Source organism: Sebastes fasciatus, chromosome 1 (assembly GCF_043250625.1).
Source record: "Sebastes fasciatus isolate fSebFas1 chromosome 1, fSebFas1.pri, whole genome shotgun sequence".
NCBI classification, from domain to species: domain Eukaryota; kingdom Metazoa; phylum Chordata; class Actinopteri; order Perciformes; family Sebastidae; genus Sebastes; species Sebastes fasciatus.
Genome location: NC_133795.1, coordinates 41,152,251 through 41,171,283, shown reverse-complemented (window position 1 = coordinate 41,171,283; position 19,033 = coordinate 41,152,251). Strand labels below are relative to the sequence as shown.

The 19,033-nt window shown below is 41.9% G+C and overlaps 1 protein-coding gene across 1 annotated transcript; it reads left to right on the top strand.

Annotated features, from left to right (window-relative positions):
* The first annotated feature begins 227 nt into the window (after positions 1–227).
* Positions 228–12,679, top strand: ldlrad2 (low density lipoprotein receptor class A domain containing 2). Its single transcript, XM_074648463.1, has 5 exons — positions 228–654; positions 5,360–5,845; positions 7,844–7,993; positions 8,184–8,324; positions 11,024–12,679. The coding sequence occupies exons 1-5, from the start codon at positions 549–551 to the stop codon at positions 11,326–11,328; spliced, it is 1,188 nt and encodes a 395-aa protein (XP_074504564.1). The 5' UTR covers positions 228–548; the 3' UTR covers positions 11,329–12,679.
* Positions 12,680–19,033: the final 6,354 nt, after the last annotated feature.

The following is a 19,033-nucleotide window of genomic DNA, read 5'->3' as shown; positions in this document are numbered from 1 at the left end:
GACTTAAGCCTGCTTAATAATAATTAAAAAAAACATGAAAACCTCACTTTTTTATAATATGGGGCCTTTAAACATTATTTGTGCTTTTTGAAATTTCACTAGATCTGTAAATGTTAATAATTTTTGACTGTAAGAATAATGAGTTAGTGTGATCCAGATATCCGACATGAGGAAGAAGAAGCATAGAGGTCATAAGGTGATTTAACATGGACAAGTTGTGAAAGTTTACATGAGGAGGGAAACTTTTGTTTTAAACATGGAGCTTTTTCTTACAGCTGATTGGTTGGGTGTTTGGGTGTTGTCATGGAGATGAGAGGACACGTGAACGGACAGGACAGAGAGAAGGCGGTTCGACTGGAATAAAAGACAGAGAGAGTTTAGAGGCTGTTATGATGTAGAGCAGAGCGGCTGGACAGGATACACACTAGTGCCAGGTGGTCTAAACTAAAGCTTCCACATTAGGACCAGTTGATGTGAGGTCAGAATGAGTCTGGTGGTGTCTCCTCCTCAGTGAGCTCTCCTGTGCGCTCTGTGTTGTGTCTGTGTGGATGATGATGATGATGGAGATGGAGGTGGAGAGCTGCTGGCAGCGGCTGCTCAGACTGCTCCTCCTGCTCTTCTTCATGACTCTCCACGGCTCCGCCATCGAGACCGGTAAGACCTCACACACACTGAAGCTCTCTCACTGGTAGAGGACGTCTGGATCGGGTTGAAAAAAGTGACGCACTCGTTACAAGTGTGCACGATTCCGTTCTGTCTGTGCGTAAAGCTGTGATGGTTTCAGATGGAAGCAGCAGAGAGCAGTAGGCTGGTTTTATAATAATAATAATAATAATAATAATAATAATAATAGTAGTAGTAAATGGAGCCAAAGTTTGCCTTGTATTTCTGTTTATTGACTAAAAGTCTAATAATGTATTATCTGAAAATAGTGAATATTGTAACGTTTTGATATTGAGATAATCCTATGGAAATGTCTGCAATATTATATCACCCAATATTATCTCTCAAGTTACTACAAAGTGCAAAGCCGAAAAGAGATGCTATAAAAATATTCATAACTTCAGTATTATACAGTGTAGTACCACCAACATTACCTCACACATCAATGGTCTCCTCATAGTTTTACTACACCACTTAGTTTGGAAAAATACGCTTTTGTATAATTTTGAAAAATATTCAATAACTTCTCTTTTATAAAGTGTAGTGCCACCAAAATGTCTTAATACGTTTAATAAGTATAATCAGGAGACCATTGGTGTGTGAAGTGATTTTGAGGGTACTACACTGCATAATACTGAAGTTATTGAATGTTTTTTTCAGGATTATGCCGAATTCATGAGATGTGGGCTCTTAAAGGGGACATATCGTGCTCTTTTTCAGGTTCATACTTGTATTTTAGGTTTCCTACTAGAACATGTTTACATGCTTTAAATGGTCAAAAAAACACATGTCTGTCTGAACATACTTGTGTATTCACCCTGTGTCTGAAACACAGTGTTTCAGGGCCCGTCTCTTTAAGCTGAATCTGAATGGCTTGTTGATTCACATGTTTTCTGATCAAGACAGCCCATAAATAACCTGACTGGGTTGTCTTATTTCACAGTTTGTGGGTCGGTAGGAACTCCAGATACCCAGATGGATGAGCACAAGCACTGAAAATCAGTTTTAAATTTTTAAACCTTTAATTCTTTGCAATGCAATTCAAAGTATTGTTTTGTAATAATGCAGTTTAAATGCAGATTGAAAAGTCTTCCCTGCATTAGAATTCCAACAAAAATGAATGCGTGCTTGGTGTTCACTATGATGGATCACAATATGAATATGTTTTCATATGCTGTGTAAAGTCTCTGTGAAGGAGCTGAAATATGACCCTTTAAAACTAACTCTATTTTTTTAATCATTTATTTAATAAAAATGAATTCAAACCTCATTATTTTTATTATATAGCTATGCTGTACGATCAAATGATATTGGAGTTTTTGATCACGTGATTCAACCATCAGGTTCTGATAGTGTTTATATTGAGGTAGCTCTCACTTTAATATCTACTTTGTCCTTGTACTAGAATGTTGTGGGCAATGTTGCAAATGAATGAGCAGAACTGTTTTATGTTATGTATGGATTTTAAAACATATTGCATTACTGTGATGAGGATCATCAATTTCTAAAGTATCTAATTTTCTGGATAAGCCAAAGACAGATTGTTACAACCACGAGGAAGCAACATGAAGGGGGAAAAAAAAGTTGGAGAAGCCAAATTTAAGTTTATTATGTAAAGTAAAATACAAGTAAGAATGAACAAAGTGTTGTGGAGAGACTGTGGCCCTGCAGACCAGGGCGTCATTGTTATTGAGAATTGGCTCTCAATTTACTTATCTGGTTACATGAAAGTAAAAATAAATAAATAAATTAGGTCTGTCAGTCGATTAAAATAGAATAAAATAGAATTGCGATTAATCACAGATTAATCACACATTTCTTTATCTGTTCAAAATGTACCTAAAAGGGAGATTTGTCCAGTATTTAATACTCGTATCAACATGGGAGTGGACAAATATGCTGCTTTATGCAAATGTGTGTATATATTTATTATTGGAAATTAATTAACAACACAAAACAATGACAGATATTGTTCAGAAACCCTCACAGGTACTGCATTTAGCATAAAACAATATGCTCCAATCATAAGATGGCAAACTGCAGCTCAACAGGCAACAACAGCTGTCAGTGTGTCAGTGTGCTGACTTAACTATGACTTGCCCCCAAACTGCATGTGATTATCATAAAGTGGGCATGTCTGTAAAGGGGAGACTCGTGGGTACCCATAGAACCCATTTACATTCACATACCTGGAGGTCAGAGGTCAAGGGGCCCCATTGAAAATGGCTATGCCAGTTTTTCCTCGCCAACATTTAGCGTAAGTTTGGAGCGTTATTTAACCTCCTTCATGACACGCTAGTATGACATGGTTGGTACCAATGGATTCATTAGGTTTTTTAGCTTTCATATGATACCAGTATCTTCACTCTAGTTGTGTTTATGCGTTAAAGAAATTAGTGGCATTAAAATAAATTAGCATTAATGTGTTATTATCACATTAACTTTAACAGTCAATAAAAGGGCTGTAGAGTCTGCTGGCTGAGAGAGAGTGGGAGGGAGGTGGAGGAAGGGCAGCTGTGGCTCAAAGGGTAGAGCGGGTCGTCCTTTAATCACCAGGTTGGCGATCCCCGGCTCCTCCTGTCTGCATGTCAAAGTGTCTTTGAGCAAGACACTGAACCCTAAGTTGCACCCCGGGCGCTTTAGATCAGCTCTTAATGCTCTTAGGATGGGTTAAATGCTGAGGTCAAATTTCACGACATCGTGCTCTGTACAATAACATATGACAATATGAATAAAGCTACCTATCTAAATCATCATATATGTCGATATTGTGATATAAAATCACATATGATGACGGGCCCACCCCTGCTGTGGCCCCATTAGTCCAGTTGATTCATGTTGATTCACTGTACTGTTAATACAGTTTGTTTGGCCTGTAGAAGGACTGAGTCAGTCTCAGTGTAAAGCCCGTGTTGGGTCACCAGTGTTAGAACAACACATGGATGGACAGTGAGGCTCCTGCCCTTTTCCACACAATGCTGTCTCAGACACATCTCTCACTACAGTGTGTCACCCAGACCTTGACCCTCACCCGCCCTCTGGATCTGCTCTCTGAAATGGACTCCGTTTACAATGAAAGCATTTAAAAAGAGCTGAATTTTCAGCTTGCAAAAAAATCTTTACTGGGTCCTCTGGTCGGCCATGTTTTGGACAGTGTCCCCTGAGGCTTTGTATTGACTTGTGTGGCGCAGAGGGGATGAGCTGTTTCCCACCAACAGGGGCTCCCAGGCTTTGGGACATTCCTGGAGGTCGGTGCAGGAGGATCTAGTTGTCTCCCAGGGAAACAGAGCTAATAAACTCCGGGGGTGGTCGTAAATTTTCTCATTATTTGGCCTGCGGCCCAGAGGCGGGGGGGCGGTGGGTGGCCGGGTGGGGGGGCTGCTAGAGCCGGATCTGCACGCCCATCTGTCCTGGACCTGCCTGGTGATGAGTAGTGAGCTGCTTCTCAAAGGATCACCACGCTGATCACACGGATGATTTACATCAAAACAACTCTCAGCTTCTTCTATAGCATCACTGGGAATTTTTATCTAGCTGCGCTCTCGTACACTTTCAGAGGTCTGTGGAAATTCATCCAGGTCATGATATTTAACCTTTATTTAACCAGGTTAGTCCCATTGAGATTAAGAACCTCTTTTCCAAGGGAGACCTGGCCAAGACGGTCAGCAGCAAGAACACAAAGTTGCAGACACAAATAGAGATAAAACAAATCACAAACACTAAAAGCACTAAAATATATATATAAAGATGTACCAATGGGAGAGCCTACGGGTTGCCAGTGCAGGCCATCCCAAACTAAGAGAACAACTCACAGTGGTGAGTCAGAGCTTTACAATTTGTGATGAACCTTAAGGATGCATGGTAAGATACATCAAGCATATGAAGGCACTGATCAGAGGAGTGCATGTACAAAACATCTCCATAATCTTAAACCGGTCAAAATGTTGTATAGAAACAAGACACTTTTTTACATTAAAAGAAAAAACACAACTTGTTTCGAAAATAAAAACCCAGTTTTAGCCTCAGTTTTTTTACAAGGTACAGCACATGTGGTTTAAAAGTAAGGGAGTCATCCATCAAGATGCCAAGGTATTTGTAGGCCTTGACAGCCTCAATCTCCTTTCCATCCACAGTAATATATATAGATATATCGATGGTTCTCTCAGCTGAGCGGACCACCCTTCCTAAGAGCCAAGTGATCCCATTTGGTGCCGTTTCCCATCCAGGTGGTGATAACTCCCACAACAGGATGCTCTCCGTAGTGCAGGTGTAGAAGTTCCTGAGCACCCTGAGTGGGAGTTTAAAGTCCCTCAGTCGTCTGAGGTTTCTTCACCAGGGTGTTGATGTGGCAGGACCGCGACAGGTCCTGGGTGATGTGAACACCGAGGTATCTGAAGTTATCCCCCGTTCATGCTGAGAGGGTGGAAGCTCCTCTGCTGCTTCCTGGTAGGGTCCACTATCAGCTCCTTGGTCTTACTGACGTTCAGCTCGAGGTTGTTGTCCTTACACCAGTCTACTAGCGTCTCTAATGGATCCACAAGACAATGATTTAATCTTTTGCCAAGAATGAGACTCCAAAAGTCATTTTTGTGATCAGTAATATAATATATATTTTTTAGGAGTTGGACTAATTCATTTCAGAATGCTCCGTGTTGTCAGCTCGTCTCTGAGGATTCTGTCTCTTTTTCCATGCCAGCGAACGTGGTGGACTTCTGCGGTCAGACGATCCGGGGTGACGGCATGATCGTCAACTCGCACCAGGAATCCAAGAAGTACTACTTTGTGATCATGGGGACCGACTGCCACCTCACCATGCAGGCCAACTCCCCTAAAGACAAGGTCCAGTTCCACTTCCGCTTCTTCCTGGTCTACAGTTTGCTCCGCGTGGCCCCCTTGAGTCCGGCCCCTCTCTTTCCGGAATCCCCTCGTGGCTCCGCCCCTCTCAATCCCAGACTGGAGCCCACCTCCGGCGAAAGCTCGGGGGACCCGTGTCACGCCGGCTCGTACGTTCAGTTCTACGACGGACGGGACAGGAGCTCGCCTCCCCTCGGGCCTCCTCTTTGTGGGAAGAGCCCCCCCCGGCCGGTGTTGTCCACGGGGAACTACCTGACCCTGAGGCTGGTGACCCGGGGGACTCAGCCCAGAGTGGACTTTGTGGGGGACTTCACCTCCTTCAGACTGGGTAAGAAAGACACAGTCATGTCCATCCATTCTACAGATGCTTAGTGTCTTACAGGCACTTTGATAAGATATATATACATAAATTAATATATGATGGTGCTATAATGATTCCGATGGCCTGAAACCAGAAAATCATGGATAAGGTCCATTATTTTATATAATCTTGAAGTCCATTATCACTCTCGTACGATAACCACTTAATTTAAGGTATGTTCAATCATCATCGACACAAACTTTCTCATTTTCCAGCTAAACCATGCACTACAAGATAATTCTGAAAACATCTGAGGAGAGAAATAGGCATTAACGTAACATAATATTGATTCATATTTGATCAGCGCTGCCTAGTTTGACCGTTTGGTCGGAGTTCGTGAGTGATTGACAGCTGGCTCTCATAGACAGCAGATGGACAGCAGACCTCAGATCAGCTCTTACTGCTTGTTTTCCTCCGATCTGTGAAATCTTGCAGATGCCGTTAGCAGCACCGGAGAACACAGAGGAACATGATTTGTTTCAGGTTCCTGTTTCATGTACTACTGTCAGGATATAGCTTTTTGTATGTTTTATAAAAATAACTTTTTTTAATCATATTCGCTCCAATCTCGCCTACTTCAGCTTTAACTGGATCAGGAAACAGAATCAGAATCTATTTAATTTATTTCACATATAAGAATTTGTCTTGGTGTTAGTTAGCATCAGTATTGTTGCTATGGTTACCAGCACACTGACTGAAATCAATGATTCAATTGTTGACCGTGAGCTATGTTTTAGGTGTTTGTCCATTAAAATAAGAATCAGAATCAAATATTTACTGATCTTAAAGCAGCAGTGGGTAGAAATGGAGCAAATATGATTTTTTTTAAAAAAAGTATTTTTATAAAACGGTCACTATATTCTGACAGTAGTGCATGAGACAGGTAATCTGAAAAAAATATCATATACCTCTGTGTCCTCCGGTGCTCCTAATGGCATCTGCAAGATTTCACAGACCGGAGGAAAACAAGCAGTAAGAGCTGACTCGAGTCTGTCGTCACTCGCAAACTCCTACCAAACGGTCAAACTAGGCAGCGCTGATTAAATATGAATCAATATTATATTACGTTAATGCCTATTTCTCTCCTCAGATGTTTTCAGAATCATCTTGTAGTGCACGGTTTCGCTGTAAAATGAGAAAGTTTGTGACCCGGCAGTCCAATAATTAATAACTGATGACTGTAGATTTGGATTGTATGGACCCAGTAGAGAAGAGGTGAAATGCTGCCCTTTTTTCTTCAGAGCAGGTGGCTTGGTATTACACGTTGCACCTTTAAGTTACCCTACACCAAGACGAAGGTGCAAAAATCATCCAAAATCATTTCATCAAACACATGGAACATTTCTTTGTTTAGAAGGAAATAACAGTATACTCAGTGGTAACTGATCTGTATCTGTATATCTGTATGTGTTGCTATGTGTATATCTGTACGTTTCTGTGAACTGGCTGTGGAAACAAATATCAAAGATAAGATAGAACTTTATTAATTCCGAAGGAAATTCTTGTGTCAAAATTACAGCAAGTTCAAGTTTATAAAATAAAAAGTACTATTTCTAGCACCAGTGCCTAATAGAATAACAATAAAGTAAGATACAAAATGAGTAAATAAATAAGTGAAATAAAAAGGATAAAAGATTAGCTAAAAAAACAGAAAAGGAAGTAATACTGTATATCCTTAATATCCCTCACAAATCCTAAGAAACTTAGCATGGCCGTGTTGGCAGGGTAGAAGAGCATTGGTTACACTTTCTAACACTGATATAAACAAAATGCTTTATTAGGATGGAAATGCATTCAACATGTTTGATAGCCATGAAGAATAAAAAAGAAAAAAATATTTTCTTTACAAGAAAACTCAACTAAGCAGCCATATTTTCTTTTTTCTATAAATCTCAACCAAGGACACTCTTAAACTGATCCTTCATCTCTTGCCCCGACCCCCTCAATTGTTATCTTCCTCTTCAGGTTTTAACCAATCAGAGTGCAGCAATGAGCCCTATTTCACCTGCCGAAACGGGAAGTGTGTCCCTCTCAGTCTGGTGTGTGACGATAAAGGCATCGACAACTGTGGGGATGGAAGTGACCTGGAAGAAAACCTGACTACGGGTTGTAAAGGTCAGTTCAGTGACAAGGCGACGTTTCTGATGCTGATTGTTGAAAGATATTGTCCCTGATTTCATTACTCAAAATCTCATAGTTATGGAGAATTTTGCAGCACTCTAACAAATTTAAGAGGGCATCTTTACAGTTCAACAACATGTCTTTCCTACCATTTAAAAGTTGACCGTATTCTGTCCTTCATCAGCAGGTCAGCTGTTACCTCCTGAACCTCCACCGCCAATAGCGACCCCACCCCCACCTTTTGTGAATCCGCCCACAGTGCCAATTCCTACGCGTATCAACTGCGGCGTGCCAGACAGCGCTCCCAGTCACGAGTCTGTAACAGGTGAGTGACCATTGTGACATTAATAGATATTTATTAATTCAACTAGTAGAAACACTCTCCACCGGCAGGAATCAATCCATCAACGCGCTGTGCCTGCGGTCGTTCGGCTGGTAAACAAATGAACTGAGTGCCCATTTGGATGCAAAGTGTCCTGACGACTGGGTGTAAAACTAATGGAGGTGACCATTGAGTTGTTAATTTCACTAAAGCCTCGTAAACCAATAAATGGTGATGGATTCTCATGGCAGAGAGCAGCCTTTTGAGTGATCTGTCTCTATTCCAGCGTCGGAGGTGCAAACACAGACTGTCTGGGTTCAGCCTGTCAGCTTCTGATTGCTTTTAAGCCCGGCCAAGTCTGGTCTGAGAAAACAGCCATTCTTCTGTTCCGACTGTTCAACTAAGAGCAGGAGAAGAGAAGGGGGATTCACATTCGCCTGCTGTGCAAATTGCCAGTTGTTTATTAGCTGAGATCCATTTCAATGCAGCCTGGTGAGCCCACAGTGAGGGACTATATGCTGGATGAGCAGACAGACGGATTCAGGAGCAACCAGTTAGCTGTGGTTGGATTAGTTTTCTTATAGTCCTAACACATATAAATCATTGTGGGTCGGGGTCCCATGCGCGCTCGCGTTACACTGTTCAGACTCAGACTCCAACACAAACTACACGGAAGCACCAAAACCGCAAAGTTCTATCTAGTGAAGCCCATTTTGCAAAACAGTGTTAACTCTTCCTGCTTCAGCCCCCAAACCGTAGTCAGAAGACACAGAGGAGACCGTAGCTTTGGTCTCCAGGGCCGGAGTCTCTGCTGTACTCTGCTCCGTTGCTCCTCAACCTGCACACCGCACTCGTTCTCACTCGCTCTCTCGCTCCACCTCTCACGTGCATGCGCGCACATTCCACACTGCAGGAGAGTTAGTTTAGCTCTGAGAATATCTAGTGAATATACAGTGGACGTTTGTGCAGAAATAACTGCTGCAGCTCCTCCAGACCAACAGAGGTTTCCCGTGTCTTGTGAAGTGACGGGGCTCCGCAGCGAGAAACGTTGTCGCCTCCGACCAAAACTCCGGCGTCTCCCCTGTTCCCTCCGGCCGCGGTCGGGAGGCTGAAGCAGGAAAAGCCAACACTAGGATCAGCATTGATTCATGGAGAGACCTTCGTCTGGTCAGCTAACATTACTGCCAAGCAGCTGAAATATAGAGTGATATTGTGGTTTTAGCTGACGTGTGTCGCCTCACTGTTTTGAGCGATGCTCGTTCATGTCTATGTAGAGCGAGCACAAGCGAGCCCGACGCTGACTTTCGTTGACTTAACGGCCACAGGTGTCGTTGTTAACATGCAATTTCTGATTCTTACAAACAGTCCCTTTAAGAGTGTATATGCATATGTAATAATACATCTAAACAGTCACAGGGCTCCAGGTATATCAATATGTATGGTTCATTTGCCACAGTTTGGGGGGGCCAGGGAGGGGTCCACGCTTAATATTACGGAGGCTCTTGCCCCCTCTCCCCTTAGAACCGCCATTGGCTAGTCCATCTCTGAATACTTCCTGACGAGCAACTGTCTGTGGCTCTCAGCCCCAATGCCACTGGTCCCTTTTGAAGACGTAAATCTGTAAATTTAAACGCAGTTTTTTAGCAAATGTTACTCAAACAGGAGTAAGTGCATTTTTTGGGGACTATTTCAGTGGGGCATCCGTCCACATTTCCACATTTGTTGCTCGAATGAGCTTGTGAAAGTTTCTGATTTCCATCATTAGGACATTTCCCTTTTGTTTTTGAAGGTGGTGAGCACCACTGCTTGCACTCAAGCCAGTGCCACTGTGACTCTTTAGAGAATGATGTTGTAAAATATTAACAGTGGACTACGCACTGTCCAATAGACTTCTCTTATTTAGACAGTGGCAAGGCAGAGAGGGAGCCAGAGTAAGGCAAACACGGAGGAGAGGAGTCCCAGGAAGATTTGATTCCTGGCAGATACAACAGTAGTGAGTGGTAGTGTTCAGATCATAGACTGTATATAAAGATGTATGACATGACAGCTACCCAAGAAGGAAGCCAAAACTCCTCCATCGCCCCCTGGTGGCTGGCTGCAGAATAGGGCATAAAGCTTGCCTCTTCCGTGTTAGCGGATGGGACATAGGCCAAACTAAAAAGTCAAGGTATACGTCAAATACATTTTTCCCAAAAATGGTTTCTGTCATTTTAGGTACTTCTTATCACGCTGATGTATGTCCAAGTGTTCATTTTCCTGATAAGTTTGGTTTTTAATAGTTATTTGATGTTATAAAAAGGGGGTTAGACGTCATGATTGACAACTGAGTCTCTCTCGCTGACAAGCTGCGGCCATGCTCGGCTCACGATTGGTTCCGGCGGGTGACCTCGATACCGCGGCTCCACCGCCCGATCACTACTGCACTGACTCTGGCTCCAAATGACGTCAAAATCTCAAGATGTCAGCTCCTGTATCCGGGATATTTTGGCTTCACTTCTGTACAAGGGGAGGAAGTAGAAACGCATCATCCATCTTTATGTACAGTCTATGGTTCAGACTGAAGAGCTCAAACCATAAAAATGGCAAAAGAAGTTTGGTCAATAATAACATAAGTTGTACAAGTGTTTCCCACCTGCATTATACCTTAAATATGGCTGCCATGTGAATAAAGGGATTTGTATTTCTCTCTCCTCTTGTCCTAGACTCCCCTGCCTCCCTGGCCCTGTTGGTTCTCTACATCATCCTGGGTGTGGTGGCAGGCAGCGTAGTGCTCTGCTGGTGCTGCTGGTCGCCTGGCTGGTTCCTGTGGCGCGTCAGCTTCTGCCGTTTCTTACCCTGCTGCAACTCGGCCTGCGCCTCCTGCCAGCTCTGCGCCCGCAGTTGCACCCACGGCAAGGATCACCGACTGGCGAAAGTCACCCCGCACACACCAGCCAACGGGACCCCGACGGGCACGGCAGCCACCGCCAACAGCGCTGATGAAAACGTTACCACGGCGGCTGTTTAGAGCAAAGGGACCCTCCGGTCGATCAGTTTCGGCATTCTGAGACGTGGGGTGTACAGTATGCTGATGCTGAGCTGTGAGCAGTGGTGGACAGTTACTGCTTTAGGCAACATGACCCAAGAATCTTTATAGTGAAGGTTGGACTGATGTGGTCCACACAATGCTGAAATAAGCAGAGCTGAACAGTGTCGGTTAGTATGTGGTTTGTGTGCTTTAAATGTGAGGATGCGGACGATGAGACTGTTTATGTTGTTATAAGAAGGTAAAGCAGGGTACAGTATGACTATGGATTGTGTAAAAAGTAGGAATGTATCTGAAAATATAGGATTAAGGGTTCTTAGAATTACTTAAGAAGCATTTTTGTTTACAGCACATTTCACCTGTTTTGAACTTACAGTATCTCTGTTTTTCCTATCTTATTCTGTTTAAGAGGCTGCTTAAGAACTTTGACAAGTGCAGCCTTTAATACTTGGCCAGTTTTCAGAGGACACCATGAAGAGTGTTAAGATGTTGGTGTGAACAGTTTTTAGTTTCTTTGTATATAAACTATCTGCTCTCCCTTAGAGGTAACAGTTCGGTTGTGCCGTGAAACTACACTTCCAGTCCACAGCTTTGACCAAAAGTATGTCATGGACACATGCTGAGGAAACAGAACTATAAAAGTCACCCACCTAGTGACAACAGCTGTTCTCCCTTGGAGATATTCCTTCAAACTTTCCACTCTCCTCCCAGCAGTCCACTGTTGTTCCACATATACAAGCCAACGTGGAGTTTGGACAACAGAGCACAAAGTCACTCGGTGTGTGACAGTCGACATTTTGTAGGGAAAAACTTGTAAATAAATATGAGCTTCTAACATGCTATTTTGTGGACAAAATAAACGCATAGCAAACAACAACAGAGATTCTTGCTAATTAACTTAAAGGTCCCATATTGTAAAAAGTGACATTTTCATGTCTTTTATATTATAAAGCAGGCTTAAGTCCTATATAAATACTGTGAAAGTATCGAAACGCTTAATCCACAGAGAAATACACACAGCCCGTATACAGAAACTGAGCGCTTGAAACGAGCCGTCAGGATTTCTGTCCATTTGTGATGTCACAAATATACAATATTTAGACCATTTCACAGTTTTAAACATAAACATTCTAAATGTGTCACAATTTATTTTCCGTTGCAGTGTATGTGATTGACATCAGCTGACAGGAAGTAAACATGGACCCAAGCTGTTGCCTAGCAACGCAATTCTGTTGCAATTCCATCGAAAACGGAGTGTTTCAGACAGAGGGTAAATACAGGTATATTCAAGCAGACAGCATGAGGAAAATAAAGTTTTTTTTAAACATTAAAGCGTGTAGACATGTTCTAGTAAAAACACAAAATACAAGTATGAACCTGAAAATGAGCACGATATGTCCCCTTAAATCCATCAAGTATTGTCAGCTTAAGTATATAGATTAGTAGTTGTGGTGGTGGGCACATTTCTGAGGGGCGAAACTGAAAACTTTAAATGATAAAAATGAAAACCAGCATTTTATTGATAATTTGCAATTGCAATACATTTTAAAACAAGGTGAAGAAAGTAGATTAAATTACATTTTAACTTGAATTGATAAAGATATGAATCATTAATAACAAAAAAACTAAACAATTATTTGATATACACTCGTCACCATTATTCTGTCTGAGTTTTGCAGTGGTGTGATTATTTATTATCTTTTAATGTGCACTGGCCAATGTGTCTGTCATAAACAACCCCTCTATACTGGACTATGGTTGCAGTCTCCTGAACTTTTTAAGTCTTGGCTGTATTCCAGTTTTCTACCAATGTGTCTAGTTTGTGTGACAGTGAAGCTCATCAGGACTAGTAAAGCAACTAACTCTTGCAGAGTCTCTTCAAACACATTTCCATTACAAGCCGCCAACATGTGGCTGTTAAATCAAGTCTATTTTTCTTATATAGTCGTTATGTCTTGAAATGAAGTGTGTTTTTAAGCCATGCTAGTTGCATGGCAATGTTGGTTTGTTGATGGGTTTATTGGTCCACCACTTTGATCCAAACTGAAACATCTCAACAACTACTGAATGGATTACAAAGACATTTGGTACACACATTCATGTCCCCCTCAGGAGGAATTGTCATCACTTTGGTGATCCTCTGACTTTTCATCTAGCGCCATCATCAGGTCAACATTTTATTTTGTCCAATACTTTGTTTTATGCCCAAATACCTGCAAAACTAATGACATTCCCATCAGCCTTCAGCTGTACTATTTGTTTACTGCTAATTACCAAATACTATCATTCTAACATTCTAAACAAAGATGATGAACATGATCAAAGTTCTACCTGACGAACATCAGAATGTTAATGAGCATGGTAAATGGTAAATGAACTTGCATTTCTATAGCGCTTTTCTAGTCTTCCGACCGCTCAAAGCGCTTTACGCTACATGTCAGCATTCACCCATTCACACACACATTCACACACTGATGGCAGAAGCTGCCATGCAAGATGCCAACCGGCCCATCAGGATCTAATCTAGATACTCATTCACACACCAATGGCTCAGCCTTCAAGTCAGTTTGGGGTTAAGTGTCGACACATGACCGGAGGAGGCGGGGATCGAACCTGGTCGACCTTCTGATTGGTGGGCGACCCGCTCTACCTCGGAGCCACAGCCGCATGTTAGCATGTTGACTTTAGCATTTAGCTCAAAGCACCCCTGTACCTAACTAAGTACAGCCACACAGAGATGCTAGCATGGCTGTGGACTCTTAGACTTGTTATAAAATCATAAATATTGTCCCCAAATACAAGTTATGATTCAACAGTAAGTGTATAAGTACAATAATGCTCTCAAGCCCGTGTTTTATCATTTACCTGACCCACAAAACGACCATTTGTATACAAATTACTAACCCCAAGTTACCTTGAATTCTTGAAAAAATCAACGTTTTTCTCACATGCCTCCACAGCGACCGAAAGATTGAATCCAAATCTTTGCAAGTTCCGTACGAAGTAAAGTGGTGATGTTCAGATGTCTAGAAGATGCTCGTAACGAGGCACTGCTCTAGTCTGCCGTTCATTGCACACACAGAAAAGCAGCAGTTGTAGTAGAGCCATGTGTTCATAAGAGATAGTGCAGAAGAGATATTGAATGTTATTTTTATTAGCTATAATGTTGTTTATCCTGTTGACAGCACTGTGTAAGAGTATTAAGGAATACATTATATCCTGTATATGTTAGTAATATTAGTTATACCACTGACCCAGATCGGTGCTTCATGTGAACCCGTGTTCATGTGACTACCAGGCAAACTTTCTTTGTGGCATCCTCTAGATGGAGTAGCTCCATAACCTTTCCTCCCTCTGCCACTCTGTGTGTTGTGTGAGTACATTACACAAAGCCCATGGTACTGTCTGTTTAGGGATTTTGACTTGAGTCCTTGGTAAAGCATTATAGGCCATATGCTTCAACAAACAATGTGTTTCTGACCTCCAGGTTGCCCGGCTGCAGCACACTGAAGTATGCAGACTTCTTTATTGACGGTATCTCACTTTCTGCTGAGACTGTACAGGAATACACATGCATCAGACAACACACACACACAGTACAGTATACATCCACTCGACTCACTCACGCTCAGATGTGCATTTGCGTCACTCTGTGGAGAAGGTCAGTGCTCCAGCTGGATGTTCCTGCCAACAATACTTTTCTCACATTTTACTGTATGCTTAAATTTAGCATTAAAGGGTAACTTCAGTATTTTATAACCTTGGCCCTATTTTCCCATGTTTTTGCAAATGAAATTGGTCAAGTATGGAAGGATAACGCTGTAACCGGGAGCCACAAAACCACCTGCGAGGGCAAGTGAGCGACGTCAAAGTAACGTTACGTCCACTTAAAGTGCTTGTTTTTGCCACTGACGGGCTCAGATTGTCTGACAACATTATTGAAAGGACCCTACAGAGACATAAAACATGTTTTCTTACCACACCCTTGATCCGGTCTGATTGTTAATGTGTCCAATTCTTGCTCAAGGAGAAGTCGCGTTGTAAAATCTGAATATCCGAAAACTCTTCCGGCAACACGTCACCTCCAAGATTTCAGAATGACACTTCTCCTTGAGCGAGACTCTTTCCATAATGTCAGACACTTCTAATAACAATCTGAGCAGAGAGAGGTGTTGAAGACGCGCTGCTGACTTTGACTAATAACATCTTTGAGCATCTGGAACAGAGCTTGGTCAAAATTGTGTTCACAGATTTCAGCAGCGCGTTCAATACGATCCAACCCCATTTAACGGTGAGCAAACCGGTGCGTCTGGGAGTGAATACCAAATTTATTATATGGATTAATAAAAAAACAATCGTAGTCAACATGTGAAATTTAACTCTGTTATGTCTCCCTCTAAAACTAGTAATACAGGCACCCCCCCAGAGGTGCGTTCTGTCCCCTATCTTATATACTTTGTATATCAACGACTGTCAGGCATCATTTATTTTAAATATGCTGACGAAACAGCATTGGTCGGATTTCTAAAATCTGAAAATTCAGCAGTGGAAGGTTTTGAGAGGGAAACACAGAGCTTTATCCAATGGTGCTCAGAACATTTTCTTGAGGTCAATGTTAAAAAAACGAAAGAGATGGTCATAGATTTTAGTAAGAATAAGCTAACAGTTCCTCCCACCAAGATTAAGGGAGAATTAGTTGAGCGGGTCTCAAGTTATAAATACCTTGGAGTTGAAATCGATGACCATTTAAAATTCAGTGTATGTGCACAAAGTAAGTCTAATAATACTACAACAGAGGCTGTTCTTTCTTAGGAAATTTAATCATTTTAGAGTTGAACGTTGTTTGATTCAAATGTTTTACAATACTGTTTTGCAGAGCGTTGTGTCGTTCGGTCTGATGTGCACCTTTGGTAATATGCGTGCTCAAGATCACGTCAAACTGCAGCGCATGATCAAGACAGCAAGTAGGATCATTGGGATCGATCAGGTGTCTGCAGCACAGCTGTATAGGGACCTTATTCAAAAAGAAAGTTGATCAGATCCTCAACGATCCTACCCATCCTCTCCATCAGAAATTAAAAGGAGTAGCAGATCAAACAGCAGATTCCTGCAGCAATCTTTTGTGCCGACGGCAATTAGACTTCTAAAAGAGAGGTAAATAGGCTGTAGCCCACCCATATTCTGGATATAGGCATTCGAACTGTGCATTTGGGGGGGGGAGATCTAAGTGCCAGCTTGCCCCAATAGCACCGTGATGCAGCCCATGAGCAGCAGCCGTCTGCAGCGCTCTCCCTCAATACCGGACCAATTTCAGAAATTGTTGTTGCTATATATAATGATACTGAAGTTACCCTTTAATAAATTCCTTACATCATAATAAATCCCTCTGTTACAGGCTAATTTGATCGGATCTGTGTTTAATAAACACTGTGAGAATCTCCGAAAGTCAAATATGATTAAAGTTTATATTGTAAATGAAATGCCATCTGAGCCTTTAAAGGAACAATATGTAATATATTTACTGTAATAAATCATAAAGATAGATGAGTTTTTGGCATCATTGGGCAAAAAATAATTCAAGTGTTCTGAGAGACAACTAGACGTCTGCACCTCCTCATGGCTCTGTTTTCAGGCTTTAGAAAATCTAGCCCGTGATGGGAGACTTTGACCAATCACAGGTCATTTCAGAGAGAGAGAGAGCGTTCCTATTGGCTGTGCTCCGGCTGGTGGGCGGTGCTTGGTATTTCCTCCACTGATCTCAACATGGCTGCCGGGTCACAAACATTCTCATTTTACAGCTAAACCGTGCACTACAAGATGATTCTGAAAACATTTGAGGTGAGAAATAGGCATTAAAGTAACAGAATATTGATTCATATTTGATCAGCGCTGCCTAGTTTGACCATTTGGTCGGAGTTCGCGAGTGATTGACAGCCGGCTCTCATAGACGGCAGCTGGACGGCAGATTCCAGATCAGCTCTTACTGCTTGTTTTCCTCCAGTCTGTGAAATCTTGCAGATGCCGTTAGGAACACCGGAGAAAACCGGGGGACACTGAGGCACATGATTTTTTTCAGATTACCTGTCTGATGCACTACTCGTTTTATAAAAATCCGACAACAATGCTACAGCCAGTATGTTCTCCTTTGAAATTTCCATTGCGGGGTCACTTCCACTTTACACATTTAACGGCCTCTTTTACCGTATTATTTTGTGTCTCACCCATTGTACACTACCTGCTCAGCACCAAACAGCTGGTGAACGTGGAGCATTTATTAGCTAAAGACATGGATATTTCCTTCAGGAGATAAAAGAGTGAATATTGGACTTACATTCACCAGATGAACACAACTCCAATGTCAGTCTTTCTTGTGTACATACTGAAATGTTTTAATAAATGCTGCAATAGTAATGTACTGATGATTTTCCCCGTACATTTTCTATAATGTAATGTAATGATTAAAATAAATGACATAGAGTATATTATCACGGTTTGAAGCTAATTATGCTTACACAGTGAAATATTCAAACTATCGTCATCAAATGGGATATAATCTTCACTAGATTTTACAATACATTTTTGTTTGAACAAACCTCGTCCGCACATCAGCTTGTCCCACTGGCATGTCATTACATTTTGAACAGGTTAAAAAGCTGACAATTCAAACAAGGATGTGATCACATCCTGCTGCTGTTTATGTGACTCAGAGGCTGCTGGGTTTACTCTGGGGGGGGTCTTGGCAAAGAGTCAGCAGCTTCACACTGTGTGTGTTGCCCTCTGGTATCCACTGGCAACCTTTCAAGTCAAATCCCTGTTTCTATAAAAGACAGAAAAACATCTTTACCCAAGCCTTTTGTCACTTTTTATTTGACTTTCTGTAATTCACCTTTTGACCCCTAGTTAAACTGGCAAGTTGTGCAGCTGGAGGGTTCATAGTTTTGGCAAATGTGTTGACACAAGACAACCTTTCAGCAGAGGCGTTCATGTCAGAAAAGGATTTTTTGCCTTTTTTTAAAAAAAGGTATGGAAACTGTTTGCCCAACTTTTCATTTGCCAAATTGGCGTAAACAGAGTTGAACCACCTGCATTGTCTCATCTCAATCTATGTGACAAACATAGCAGTAAAGGGACCTCTAAACTCTGTCAAATTGAGGTTTAAGTGAGAGACAGAAAAGATTGTTTAACTCCTAGTTTGTAATACTTGAACTAAAACTCGGAAAAAAAAGTTTGGAAATTTGTGTTTGGTCGATTATTTCTCTGTTGTTACAATGCTAATTGGCATTGTATTTTACATCGTTGGAAAGCCTGTTTATTTACCTTCACAATGATGTCCAACTTGCCGGCCTTCCTGCTGTATCATCCACGGCCGTAGTTCAGAGGATGAGATCGGCGCATGCTGCGCGCAGATACAGACATACTGTAGATATGAAACTGTTTTATGTATACAGATTTCTGAGGAGACCGGTGGCGTTGAAAAAAGCCTGACCTTTCAACATGATGCGACATGATCCGTATTCCAGACCACCTTTTCAAGTGGACTCGGGTAAGGATCGACGAACCGTGCCCGAGTACGGTACGGAGCGTTCACACTAGTCAATCAAACTGGACTTTGGGGACAAGTGTACTCGGATCCATGCCCGGGTCCATAATGTGAAAGCACCCTTAGTTGTCTATATATCATTTAATA

What these genes read in the sequence shown, in the direction of transcription:
- ldlrad2 (XM_074648463.1), top strand. Translation starts at nt 549, where the DNA reads ATGATGATGATGATGGAGATGGAGGTGGAGAGCTGCTGGCAGCGGCTG. An exon ending in CCTGACTACGGGTTGTAAAG is followed by an intron (nt 7,994 to 8,183) that starts GTCAGTTCAGTG and finishes GTCCTTCATCAG; the next exon opens with CAGGTCAGCTGTTACCTCCT. An exon ending in CAGTCACGAGTCTGTAACAG is followed by an intron (nt 8,325 to 11,023) that starts GTGAGTGACCAT and finishes CTCTTGTCCTAG; the next exon opens with ACTCCCCTGCCTCCCTGGCC.